This window comes from Canis aureus, chromosome 28 (genome assembly GCF_053574225.1).
Source record: "Canis aureus isolate CA01 chromosome 28, VMU_Caureus_v.1.0, whole genome shotgun sequence".
Lineage (NCBI taxonomy): Eukaryota > Metazoa > Chordata > Mammalia > Carnivora > Canidae > Canis > Canis aureus.
The window spans coordinates 34,802,073-34,815,712 of NC_135638.1; the positions used below are offsets into that span (position 1 = coordinate 34,802,073).

A 13,640-nucleotide genomic window follows, 5' to 3' on the forward strand; every position below is an offset into this window, starting at 1 on the left:
TGATAAACTGCATCTAGGTATTTCCCTTAACATTACCAGTATGTTGATGTCTTATATCGTATAGACAGGGATTGTAAGTTTGGGCTGAAAAAGAGGAGGTAAAAGATTTTTAACTAAAAATTCACGTGTTGGTAACACACCAGTTAATATGCATGAAAGGGCAGTATATACCTCATCTTTTTCATCTCTGTTCTTTTGTTGTGTGTGTAGATATATATGTAAACCATACATATATACATACATAACATATATGCATGTTACGGTATTTTAAGAAACAGTCATTGAGATTTCAATTATTCCCATTCACTTTTAATTGGTCAGTGCTATCACTTAATTTATTCATAGAGTAAAATAAATTGGGCATTTAGGAATTAAGCATAAATACTTCATTATACTTTTATCTTCTGGTATCTTCATATTTTATATTGTACTAATACTCGAATTGCATGTTCTTGCCAAGTCAGTAAGAAAATTTATTTCACTTGTTGGACTCATGGCATTATCAAAAATGAATAGTAATGGAGTGTCGGCAAAGTCAGTGTTACTGAACTAGACAGCACATAGTTAAGTAGGACAATGTGAATGGCTAAGAGGATTTAAAAGACATAGTCATCATGGGAGACCAAACTTTGACTTACTTGGAAATTTTTTTTTCTCCCACACAAATACTTAAAAACCTCAGTATGGTTAAGATATATATATATATGTGTATATATATATATATGTGTGTGTGTGTGTATACACATATATATATATACACACACACGTATATATACACACGTATATATACACGTGTGTGTATATATATATATCACATATGTATATATTCTTTAATCTTAAATACAGCTTCATTTTCAAATGCTAATTTGAAAGTGAAAAAGATGTATAACATTTTCTTTTAGAAAATTTATGGTCTTGGGCAAAAAGGGAGTGCTAAGAGCAGGACTCCCCTTCCCTCAGAGAATCCAAGGAGAACACAGGAAGTTGGATCCTACAGAGAAAGAATCCAGCATTTCCAATCTGTGTGCTAACTGTAGCATGTTCTTTTTGGGCTCTCTGGGCTCTCTGGTTACTGTCTGTGGAGGGTTTCATGGCAGATTGAAAATGAAATCTTAGGAAGAATTAAAATACAGATACAAAAATCAAACGTTGTTCCTTTGCACATTGACAATGTCTCTTTAAATCCTAATACTTTAAACTCTGTGTTTTCTATATATCTAGAAATGAATAATAACAGTTCTCATCACACCATCTGAGGGCAGCACAGTGCTTTTTCTGAATCATGGAAACAAGATTAGGTCACGCTTTTCCTCAGAAGCAGAATTTTTTGGTTCCTATAATCAATCTTGAGAGAGTTTGGAATTTATGGTGAAGATATCCTTTCCTTAGCAAGAATTTTTGACTAACTAAAACATCATCATCTTCAAGTATGTTGGATAATGGAGTATTTATGGCATTTGGGCAATTGCTGAGAAATACAAACTTTTTACACCCTCCTAACTGTATTCTTACCTCCAAGACAAAGCACAGTACATTATTGTTTATTCACACAGTACTCATTTTGACTCTTAACATGTTAAATGGGGTATCAAATTGAGAAATAACTCAGGACTTACATGATTGAGGAGTGTTGGGGCCTGCTGAGTTTGTGTTGATTGACACTCTAACTGTAATCTGGCATTTACTCATGAAATCAAAGGTATAGTTCAATTGAGCCATTCAATTTCCAAAGATCATCAATTAAAAGTTTTCTTGGAAATAATGAAGCTAATAACTCATGGTCCTGCACGAAAGTGAAGAATTTTTGCCAATATAATCATTTTTTCCATCTATAATGGGGGTGCAATGTTTTCACCAATTGCTGATAAGAAGAGCGTCTTCCTGGGCCTTTACTGACGACTAGGTAATCTTTTCACATCCAAACAAAAGATTATTATTTTTTAGTGGAAATCTTGCTTGGAGGATCAAACCATGGAGTGCTAGGAAAGTATCTCTACCAATAAAAAATCATCTATTTTTAAAATGTTGCTCTGGGGCTTTGTATCAAAGGAAGTCATAGATTGAACCCTCTGCCATTTCCTGTGGATGTCACTGGGACAGCAGTCTCTGTGTGACACACCCACTATAGATGGTGGCTATAGAACTTGACTATTTTAAGTGGATTGTACAGTCCAAATCACAGAATAATTAAGCTAAACGGACTTTTCCCTCTTCTGTCTCTCTGTCTCTCTTTCTCTTTTTTTTAGTGACTTGACTAATATTTAATATATAAGTTGGGTTAATATAAAACCAGGGAAGGAAGTTTAAGACATCTTCCACTGTGGTCAGGTTTGTGATCATGGATGGATGAAGATAATCATTTACAGCTCTCACATCCTGGGAAACATTGGCCAGTCTTGACAAGCCCTTTCTAGTTAAGCTGATTCTCTTGTCACCTGATATCCTGATAGCACCCCTGGCCAGGTTCCTGGGGGCACCGACATTGCAAAGTAGGGTGATCTTGCAAGAGACAAGTGTTCTCAAACTGCTGAGGCAGGCTGATGGGATTTGTGGACCAGTTCCTGACATCCCAAGTAATTCTGATGCTTAAAGTGTTTTAAACGATTCCAGGTCTATAAAAAAAGTGATGATGCCTATATGTATACCCTATATTTTTTATTACAAAAATATTGAAATAATCCATGAGTTATTCCACTCTGCACCAACTATAAAAAAATACTATCAAAGTTTGACCGGCACTTTTAATGCAACGAAAAGCACCATGACTGAGGACACTGGGAACAGAAAGCAAGGGACGTTTACTTGCCGTACGGAGGTATTAAAAACCCAGAAGTTTGTTCAGAGTGCGACTTTACAAATGATTCAAATACAAATCTTAGCTGGATCTAGTGATAAGCCCTCCATCAGTTGGGAAGGGTTGTCTCATAGCATATTCACTGCACTGTCTGCTCATACTTACTAAAAAGTGTCCAAAGCCTCTAAAAGACACATCACTTTGACCTTGGGTTGGGGAGAGGGGAGTCTGTACACAGTGGGGAACTTGATGGTGCACTCTCACGTCCACTTTGGGGGGCTCATGCCACTCGTTCTCAGGTGTTTGGGACTTCCACATCAGTCCTGTGGTTGGACATGTTTGGCACTAGGAAGGTGTGGCGCAGCGTGCTCTGGACTCGCGCTTGCCTGTATTCACACAGAGCCATGCTTCCCCACGTCTCGAAACATCCAGTTCAGCATATTCCTCTCCTGTTGCTCTGCACCTATGAGCCCGCATGAGCTGCACAGGCCAGGAAATCAGACACTCCTTTTGCCTTGTTTCCCTGCTTCCTCTTCATGTACTTACTACATTTTTGCGACTGAAGACTGAATCATGATGATCATTTAGTTTACATCACGAAATCATTGAGAGCTCCCTGGTCTTGTCAAAAGCCATACATGTGCTGCATAGGATTTCTGTCGGAGAGGATGTTCTCAACTGAAAACTTAAAATAAGAGACAGATCCTGAAATGTGTTGAAAGTGAACCATTCTACCGATTCGCATACACATGTAAACAACAGTTGAGTTTGTTGTCCATTGGGTAGGATTTTCACGTGTGGTAGTGGTTTCCAGATGAGAATGGTCTATGAAATTCTTTCCTAAGTAGTACTATTTTTTTTTTTCTGGAGTCTTGAGGGATATATTTTCTCTCTGATTTTATATTCAGAATCAGAGCTTTGCATCAAGAAAAATCACCTAAGCTATTTTGACAGAGGACTGGTGCCGTGTGTGTGTGTGTGTGTGTGTGTGTGTGTGTGTGTGTGTGTGACTGAATATATTTTTATGCAAAGGTCAATTAACTTCATCAAAACACCCTATTGATTGGAGGCAACATTTTCCGTGATCATAGTACCCTCTGGTGGACACGCTGAAAGTGGGCAGGAGGGGTTGGTAGCAACAAGGAGTCCTGCTGAGCTGGCCCGTTTCCCTTCCCTTCAGTGGCTGTTTTGGAAGGAGACCAGCAGCAGGCAGTCAGCTGATGCAGGGTCAGACGAAGCGCATTACAGCTCGTTGCCCTGCTCTAGGACAAAGTTTCATTATTGCCACGGCCCTGCTGCCACCCCTTCACCTGGAGGTTGTGGCTCCTCCAAGGCCTTGCATCTTATAACGTGGTTTCATACTCCAACCGCTCCTGGATCAGGGCATCATCTTTGTACTGCAGCCTCGGAGGAGACGGGGAACATTCAAAGGCTAAAATGGCCTTTCGAAGGCTTCTGTCCAAAACGTGTCTCTCCCACGCTGGGTACCTATTCCTGAACAGGTCAATTTTAATGACGGATTCTTCAATCCGTGGCAGGCGAGATGACGGGGTGGACGGAGCCGTGGGCCTCACCTGAAAGACAGGTACACACCCATCCCGCTCTACAAATTTCTGGTCGCGGTCGCTGGCGACACTGCGGTTGTTGGAGATGGACCGGAGCGTGCTGGTGGCCACTTCTGGAGGCAGAGTGAAGGCAGCGACTGGGTCCTCACAAGCACAACTGGGTGACTGCCCGAATCTGGGTCCATTGGGGTGAAAGAAGGCATAATACATCAGCATAAAAACGACGCCAGTTAAAAAGCTGCTGAACACCACACACAGTGCTGGGATGGCAAACGCATCTGCAAATGGGGGAGCCTTGTAGAGGTACCAGAGGGCACTCAAGGCTGTATTTTCCAGCAGGATCACAAAATAGTAAATGAAGAGCCTGCAGCGTGTCCTGCCTTCCTTGACGTTGAACCAGCTGAAGATGTAGATGATCCCCACCACCATGTCGAACACAATCTCTTCCCATTTGGTGATACAGAATTCTGTCTCACAGTGGACAATCCAGAAGGTCATGATGCACCAGTGGAGGACAATGAAGATCCCAAAGTACAGCTGGAAAACCGAGGCAAAGAGGGCGAAGGTGATGACTCTGGCAGCAATGGTGAAGAAATGCCAGCAGAACTGGATGACAACAGCCATGTAGCTGATGGGCTTCTTGTCATCTCGAGAGTCCCGGAGAGCCTTCTGGTAAGAGGCCAAGGCCCAAGCCAAAGACACGAGGGAGGCTGCCGCTGTGAATCCTACAAAGGCAAAAAGGAAGACATTTTGTCAAAAGTGACATGCAGTGCTGTCCCCAGAAAATAAGTCATATGGAGCTGGGGGCTTGGGACAAGTACCTGTGACCTCAGCAAAGCTCTTCACTTCTTTGAGTATTTAGCTGAGCTTAATCAGATGGGGCTCCTAGTGTCTGCCCTCTGTGGGCCCAACCATATGGAGAAGTCATGACCTATGACAGGAATGCTATTCAAAACACACGTGGGGTGTGGGATCTGGAAATGGGGTGGGGTGGGGTGAGCTTTCTGTGTATATGGTGGAAGTAGGTAAAGTAAGGAGGTGATTTTGTGTAGTTGGAAAACAGCTATGGACTGGAGGTTGACAGATTGGCTTGCTGTGTCAACTCTGCATGACTTTGGACAATCATTTCAACTGGTGTCCTCATTTATAAAGTGGATAATCTCCAAGGTTCCTGGCAGCTTTGAGATTCTGCGGATGAAAGGGATAAATAATCACTGGAAACCTGAGGGGCTAGCTGATTTACTTTCTGCTTCTAAACAAGAATAAATGCACTTCATTCACAAAGGAAAGTTTATTCTTTCTTACAAATAAGAAGGCCATAAAACCTCCTTGGTAATGTTTCTTGTCTTACCTGGTATGCAGTTTGTCCTACTATAATCTGAACATAATTCTTCCTATAGCTTTTGTCTGTTCCTTACTGCCATTCTCTTAGAAGAAGACATGTTTGCTCACTGGCACTCACCACTTATTCTTTCATAGAGGAAAGATTGTACAGAAATCACCTCTCAACCATTTCTCTTATTTTACGAACTGCATTTGTTTAGTATGTTCTTTAAAAGTTTGTTTACAAGTTTTTAAAATAAGTTTTATCATTTCCCTCCGCTTTGCCGTCATCTGCTGTGTCTGAAGCATTGCTTGTATGGTCCAGACATGGATAGGGCTCACCTGAAAACATACTGGCTTCCTTTAGGAGAGGAGCTCTTTTGGGGAATTCACTTTGCCACTGAAGGGTTAGTCAGTTTGCACACTGTGCAACACACCATAACAAGATTTACCAAGACTAAGAATAGGTTTTGAGTTTTACAGTCCAGCTGGCATTTCTCCACAGATCCATTAACTTATCATAACCAGGCCACCTTATAGTCTTTGGACAAGAAATAGAAGGATTGCCAAGAACTGGGGATAGAACTGTATTTTGTTTTTATATTTTGATAGAGAACGGCTGTTGTCTATGATCTTTGAAAAATGAATTGGAAAAAAATGACTCCTGTAGGAAAGATGCACACTAATTAATGGAAAACACAGTCAACCTCAACGATCATTTCTAACACATTCCCCTTGAGTAAGGTGAACTTCAAAAGACAATATTGGTGAGAAATACCTTCCAATGGCTACTTCTCATATCCACTCCCAATCAAGCTAGCAGAAAGCCCACATCTTACTCTGGATCTTCAGGGGTTTTTTTCTGGCCAGCACAGAAATCTTCTGCTACCATATCTCTCGAGCAGTTATGGCAATATTTTAGGTCAGTTGGAGACCAGCACACAAAAGAATTTTTGATAATGTAATTTCTTTTCTTTTTCTTGTGTTTTTAAAATATATTTTTTGTTGTTCGTTTGTTCTGTTTCTTTCTTTCTCTCTCTCTCTTTTAATGAAAGTATAATTTCTATGGGGTGGGAACCATCTACCTCAATTGCAAAGCAAATTTGGGAGATGAAAGGACACGGTGGGAAGAAAAGTAAGGAGAAGAAGAAGGTGAGACAATGGGAAATAAAGGGTCATGGAATAATGACTTCGAGAATGACACCCTTATTTTCAGTTTAGGACATAAGAACAAAAGGTTGTGCTGTTTTAATCCCAACACCTTTGAGTGACACAGAAGCTACTCATGACCTCGTTCCTTATCTCTACTGTTTGCTGCGGCACAGATGGTTTTGGAGTAGACTGTGTCCTCCTCTCTGAGTACGGTGCATCCCTGCAGGGCGGCACCAGCCGAAAGCCCCACCTCCTGTTCACACCCTGGCGCCCTGAGGACGGCGTTCACGCGCAGCGCCACCTGCAGGAAGATGGCTGCATTGCTGGTCAACTAGACCAAGCGCTAGCTGACTCCGGAGAGTCGGAACCACGAGGGTACGGTTTTTCACAGGCAGGCGTTATTAAAGGCTGTTTTTCAAAGCAGTGACTAATGGTAAAGCATAACAAAAGGTTGCATACACAGCATCCTTAAATCATCTGCTCTTGCATGTAAAAGAATTGGAAAATTAGCCTAGTCCATCTTCCCCTGTAATCTTCACCCCTTTTATTTTTATTTATTTTTAAAGATTTTCTACCTATTCATTCATGAAAGACATAGAGAAAGAGGCAGAGACATAGGCAGAAGGAGAAGCAGGCTCCTCGCAGGGAGCCTGATGTGGGACTCGATCCCCGACCCTAGGATCACGCCCTGAAGTAAAGGCAAGTGCTCAACCGCTGTGCCACCCAGGCATCCCTCTTCACCCCTTTTATTGCATGTCCTAAAAAAGTAATTGAGCCTGCTCCAGGACACTTCAGGAACTTGGTAAGAAAATATTCTGGCAATAGAAAAGGGAAGATTTTCTATCAGCTTTGCTTTCTATGTATCTTACAATTTACAAAGTAAATTTTTTGCCTATAGCCAAGGCAAATTTCATGTCCATGGATGACCCCCCTTTATGAATTCTCTGCTATAGCAACAATTGGAATTTCCTTGGTTCGTTTGATTTTTTTCCTTTCTGTTTAGCAATTAATTTTTATAAGATGAATGTATCCCCAAACAGAAAATACAGGGCAATCTTAGACTTATTCCTTATTACAAATTCACATTACCATGAAATCCTTAATTTTTTGCTTTTACACAAATAATGTCAGCTCAGTTGTTTCAAGATAAATTCCCTTAGTAAGGCACTGCATTATCATTAAAGTAGAATTCTCTGGAACTTTTGATGCTGGCAGATAGAACCCTAAGTACTGTTTTAGCTAACAATGTATATTTTCACTCTTTATTTGAAAATTATTTCAAACTTAACAGGAGAATTGCAGAAGTAAAAAAGTTGTCTATTGAATATTGAATACTTATATTCTCTTTGCCCAGACTGTCATTTGGCCTCTTTTACTTTATCACTAGCCTCCACCTGCCCACCCCGCCCCCTCTCTAGCCTTTTTTCTCTGAACCATTTGAGAGTAAATTGCATACATCTTGGCTGCTAGGGTCTGATTGTTCATGTCCCCCTCCATTCATATGTTGAAACCCTAACCCTTAAAGAGGCTGGTATTAGTAGGAGGAGCCTCTGGGAGATGTTTAAATTATGAATGGGATCAGTGCCTTCTAAAAGAGGCCCAGAGAGCTTCCTAAGCCCCTTCTGCCACCCAAGAATACTATGAAAAGTCTTCAGCTCAGAAGAGAGCTCTCACCAGACTATGCTGGCACCCTGATCTTGGACTTCTAGCCTCCAGAACTGTGACCAATATATTTCTGCTGTTTATAAACTATCCAGCTTGTAGTATTTTGTTATAGCAACTCAAAAAGACTAAGACAGGGATGCCTGAGTGGCTCAGTGTGTGATCCCAGGGTCCTGGGATTGAGTCCTGCATCTGGCTCCCCACAGAGAGCCTGCTTCTCCCTCTGTCTATGTCTCTGGCTCTCTCTGTGTCTCTCATGAATAAATAAATAAAATCTTTTTTTTTAAAAAGGACTAAGACAATGGTTCTTTACCCAAAAATATATCAATGTCTCTTTCTTATGACTAGAGATATTCTTTTAGATAACCACAATAAATTTATCAACTTTGGTCAATTTAACACTGATACAATACTTTTTTTCTAATCCACTGTATCCACTATCAATATTCCAATTTCATCAATTGACTTTAACAATGTCTATTTAGGATTTTCCCCTGTGGTACAGAATTGAGTCTGGAATCAGATATTGCATTTGGTTGTCTTATCAATATAGTTTTTTTAATCAGAAATATTTCCACTGACTTTCTTTCTTTTTGACATTGGCATTTTTTTGAAGAGTACAGTACAAAAAAAAAAAAAAAAGAGTGTTCCTTGTTTTGGATTTGTCTGTTTCCTCATGGTTAGATTCAGGTTACACATCCCAAGCTGGAATATTATGTAAGTGACACTGAACAATATTTCCAGCACCTCCCACACCATTAAGATATTGAAATACAAGGATTTCCTCAGTAGTTCCAGGAATATATAATGTGTCCATCAGAATTTTGGTGCAAAAGAATGAATAGCTTACAAAACTTCACTCTAAAATCAAACACACAAAACAGCTACAGAAGACTCAATGGGATTCTCTTATTTATTAAAAGGTTGCAAGAGATGATAGGACCTCAGATCTTATCTAGTGCAATGATCTCATTTTATAGAAAAGAAACCAAGTCTCCCTTGGAGAGCTTATGTGATTTATCTTCCCTCTTTCTTTCCCCTCTCTTATTTCTGATGAAAATTGCCCTTCTACTGCAAAGCTACCCTCTGCTTCCTGGAAAAGAGACTTTTCAGTTAAACCCTCTGTATCCCAGCTCTTCCTCCACAAGATTGCAAACATGTGATAAGCTTCCTTTTACCCCAAGAATAGCCTTTCACTTTACTGAATCTCTTCCTCTTTATTTCAGATTTGTCTGTTTCCCATTTTTCCTTCTATTCTTTATCTCTTGCTTCTCCATTTTTATCTGCTCATCCTTGAGTTACTGGCACTGGTTGGGATGCTGCACCTGGGCCTCCTCCCTTAGCAGCCTCTCCCTGAGAGATTCCCTGCACTCCAGCATCTCCACTCCTCTAGTCTACCTCAGCACTCAGCACACCTATCTCTGCACCAGACTTTTCTGGCCCTAGAGGCGTGTGTCTGATTATTTCCCCAAGAACCTGCAGGCCTACAGTCTTTGTGTTCCATGTACACAGGATCAATGGGATACCTGGAAGCAATCTGGCTGTAGATGACAGTGTTTGCGTTCTCATGGAAATAAGACAAATCTTCTTCCTCTATGCCCCCTGATGTTAGTGTAATACCCTTCTCAGAAAGAGAGAGAACATGAATTTCTGGGTAGGCTGCCACAGTTCTAAGAAGATGATTTCGAATGCCACTTGACTGACTAAGAAATACGAGATTGCAAAACCATCCAAATCCAAGGATTCGCAATATGTGCCATTTGGGTGCATTGCATCTGGAGGGGTCCAGAATAAACCACTGTAAAAATTATTTCCAGTTGAAGGCATTTGAGTTCCTGGAATCTTTTATCTGCCTTAAAGCAGAGTGCCTTAAAAGAACTCAATTATCATAAATGCCCTCCCCAGGAGTAACTTGAACCTTCTTGGAGAGGAAAAGTCAGCACCACACCCAAATAGACTATCATAAAACTATTATATCTCCCCTCCACTTTTTTATAGTGCTTTATTTCTCCACAAGTCACTTGTTTTTCCATAAATGCCTTTTCTCCCCCACTTTTTAGAAATCATTTGTTTTCCCAGAAGTGTCCATCTGCCATCTCTCATCCCCTATTTAGATAAATTCCAAAATCTAATGACCTCCTAGAGTCAGATTTCCTTGGGAATGCTTGTGTGTGCACACATGATTACATACATAATTTACATACTCGCACACATGATTACATATGTAATTGAGTCTGTATTTTGTCTTGCTAATCTGTTTGTTGATTTAATTTGCAGGCCCTCATACATATAACTAAGAGGGTAGAGGAGAAGTTCTTCCTTCCAGTAAACCCCGAATTGAGTCCAGCTGACCCCAGGTAATTTTGTTTTCTCACTGCAGCCCAAAGAATTGATCTGACTTGGAATAAGACAATTCAATGATCATAAAGTCAGTGTGGCAGTTTATCCTATAATTTTGAACTGAATATCTCTATATATTTGGATAAGATTTGGTAAAAGATGTAGCACCTTTGGAAATATAATCCAAGAATTTTTCTTTAAAAACCTCTAGATGAGGTCGGGATTACTTCTGGATTCTGAGATCTGTGCATTTGAATTGTTGCAGAGGTTGCTTAGTAATTCAGAGACTAGTTCCTCAGAGGAAGACTAAGGTACTTTTCCATTTTGAATAAAGATTTTTTATTCAGAATGAGGGTTTTGAATCTGATACTAGCTAGTTATCTAATTAGCATTTCAAAGAGAACTGATAGAAATCAATATTGTGTTGTTCAAGTGAATAACAAAGTTTTGACTTTCTTCCCTTTTTTCTCCTTGCTTCCTTTGGGTGTCCTTTCCCCAACTAGTGTTTACATGTTTTGTTTTTTTTGTGTGTGTCCTTTTCTTCCTTCTCTTTCTTCTCCTCTCTATGACAGTCTTTCCTTCTGTCCTGCTTTGCTTCTGCTCTGCTCTTCTTCACTCTTTCCCCCCATTTCCTGGGGGAAACATGACATGAAGTTGAATTATTTTTTAAACAGTAGTTGTATTAATGAACTAATGTTTGGTGTTGCCCAAATGTAACCTTCTCACTGTTCCTAAAACTCAAATAAATTCAAAATAAGAAAGGAAATTAGTCTTTTTCAATGTCAATGGCCTGCTCTACTTGCTCTTCTCCTGCCTTTGCTCTGAATCCCATGGCTTTGCTCCAAATCCAGATTTGCTTTCAAGGAACTCCATTGAAAGAATTCATTACTGCTAACCTCTGTTTTTTTTATTACAAGTAACTTGCTTTCCTGTAATATTCCTCAAGTTGGATCTAAATGCAATCCTAAGGAAAGATGTAGAAAATTTATATATTTTATTTAGGATAAAATAATAGTTCAGAGAATGGTTGATGGGGGCTAGAGGAGGGTGTTGTGAACAAAAGCTCTACCATCTCACTTTAAACATTTCCTTTTTGGAAGAATGGAAAGAATGGGTCTGGTATAGGCTAAAAGACCCTTGGAAATATTACAATGCAAGAAACTGTTTTGATTTGGGGACCTGAAGACTAGGAGGGGGCTACTTCTCACCGCCAAGTGCAAATTCATTCACTCTACAAACGTGTTTTCATATCAAGTGTGCTATCCCCTTCCTTCAGAGTACATATCCTGGTCTAAAATTATGTTTGATCTGTGCTTTAATTTACTTCATTTTAATGTTAATTATTTAATTTAATTTAAATTTAATTATTGTGTTGACCTTTAGGTAAGGATGAGTGCCTCCTTGTTTACCTTCCTGTCCTCTACTACCTTGTATGGTACCTGGTGTATGTTAAGAATTGGCACTTAGAGAAAAAGCAAGGCAGAAGGAAAGGTAGAATGGAAGAGAGAGCAAGAGAGAGGAAGAAATAGAGAGGAAGAAAGAGTATTCCAAATATAAAGCTGGAACCACAGAGAAAATGAAAATTTCAAAAAATGTGCACAATTCTTCATTGCTCTCCTACTCTGCTTCTTCACAATTTCTATCTGAGCTGTGAATGCCAAAACACGGAGAAATAAAGTCTGTATTCCTGTCGTGTTGTTTGTGGTCTGGGTGTAAACAATTCTTGGAAATCCTCAGAGAATGCTTCATAGGATTTATAGCCTAATTCCCCAGATGTAGGAGGTTCACGGAATTGAACCAAGTACTCTAATTCTTTGATTCTTCAACAAACAGAATGAGCCTGTCTCTTCCCTCCTCCTTAGGGAGGGTAATCACAGCCCTTCTCTTGAAAAGGCCAGCCAAGGGTTACAGTCTCAGGGAAACACCTGGCTCCTGACCCATATTTATAATCAAACTGGGGCTGGTAAGATAGGGCTCTTTTACTTTTAACTTAAAACATTCATTATTAGGTAAAAATTCAAACATATACAAAAACAGAGGGAATAATACAATGGATATATACCCTTCCGGCAGAATCTGTATCCATCACAAGGGAAGATGACTTTTGGCCAGCAGAGGGCGCCTCTGGATGTCGCCTTGGATCTACTCCTTCCTGAATCTGAATATTCCTGCATCGGCTCTTTTCCTGAATGCTCATTTCCCTGTACTGACGGAGACAGAAGGGCTGGGCTAGAAGCTAACTTGCTGATCACTGATGTTTTACCAGCACATTTTGGAAAACTTGGCCGTGTATCCCTCATGGCCACCCGATCTCCTCTGGCTCATCTTGTCCCTGCCTCTCTGAGCTTCAGACACACACTGCCTTGTCTCCAAGCCTCACATGTTGAATAAGACTGCATTTTCTTCCTAGGAAGAGGAAACTCTGGGGTCCCACTTGAAAAGCCACTTCTCTCCAAAGAATCCCTCCTCATCTCTCAGTTCCCATTTTGAGCATCATATCTTAGGGAAGTCTTTCCTAGCCTCCAATCTACATCCTGTCATTTGTTGTAAGACCCTACAGCACCTTGCATTTGTTCTTCACTCTGCACCTTGGCACACCTGCTGTCACCATACATTTGTATGGTTGATGATAGACACATCTACCCAAAAGGGCTGGATCTGTATCCTGTGGCTGACCATTATGTTCCTGACATCTGACACTTTCTTTGTGTCAGGTTCTGAAATTAGTGCATTTGTTATTTAGTAGCTGCTCTCATATTGTCTATTTGCCCAATATCTTGATTTCACACATCTTGACTTCCATT

At 40.3% G+C, this 13,640-nt stretch overlaps 1 protein-coding gene across 2 annotated transcripts in view; it reads right to left on the minus strand.

Moving 5' to 3' along the window:
* XKR4 (XK related 4) overlaps positions 1-13,640 on the minus strand; it is a 443,574-nt gene that overhangs the window by 13,081 nt on the left and 416,853 nt on the right. The window contains exon 3 of one of the 2 annotated variants that reach the window (XM_077876925.1): positions 2,960-5,084. In XM_077876925.1, the coding sequence (XP_077733051.1) occupies positions 4,138-5,084 (947 nt within the window). In that variant the 3' untranslated portion in view covers positions 2,960-4,137. Of the gene's footprint in view, positions 1-1,616; positions 5,085-13,640 lie in introns of both variants that reach the window. The other variant, XM_077876924.1, reaches the window with a different exon arrangement.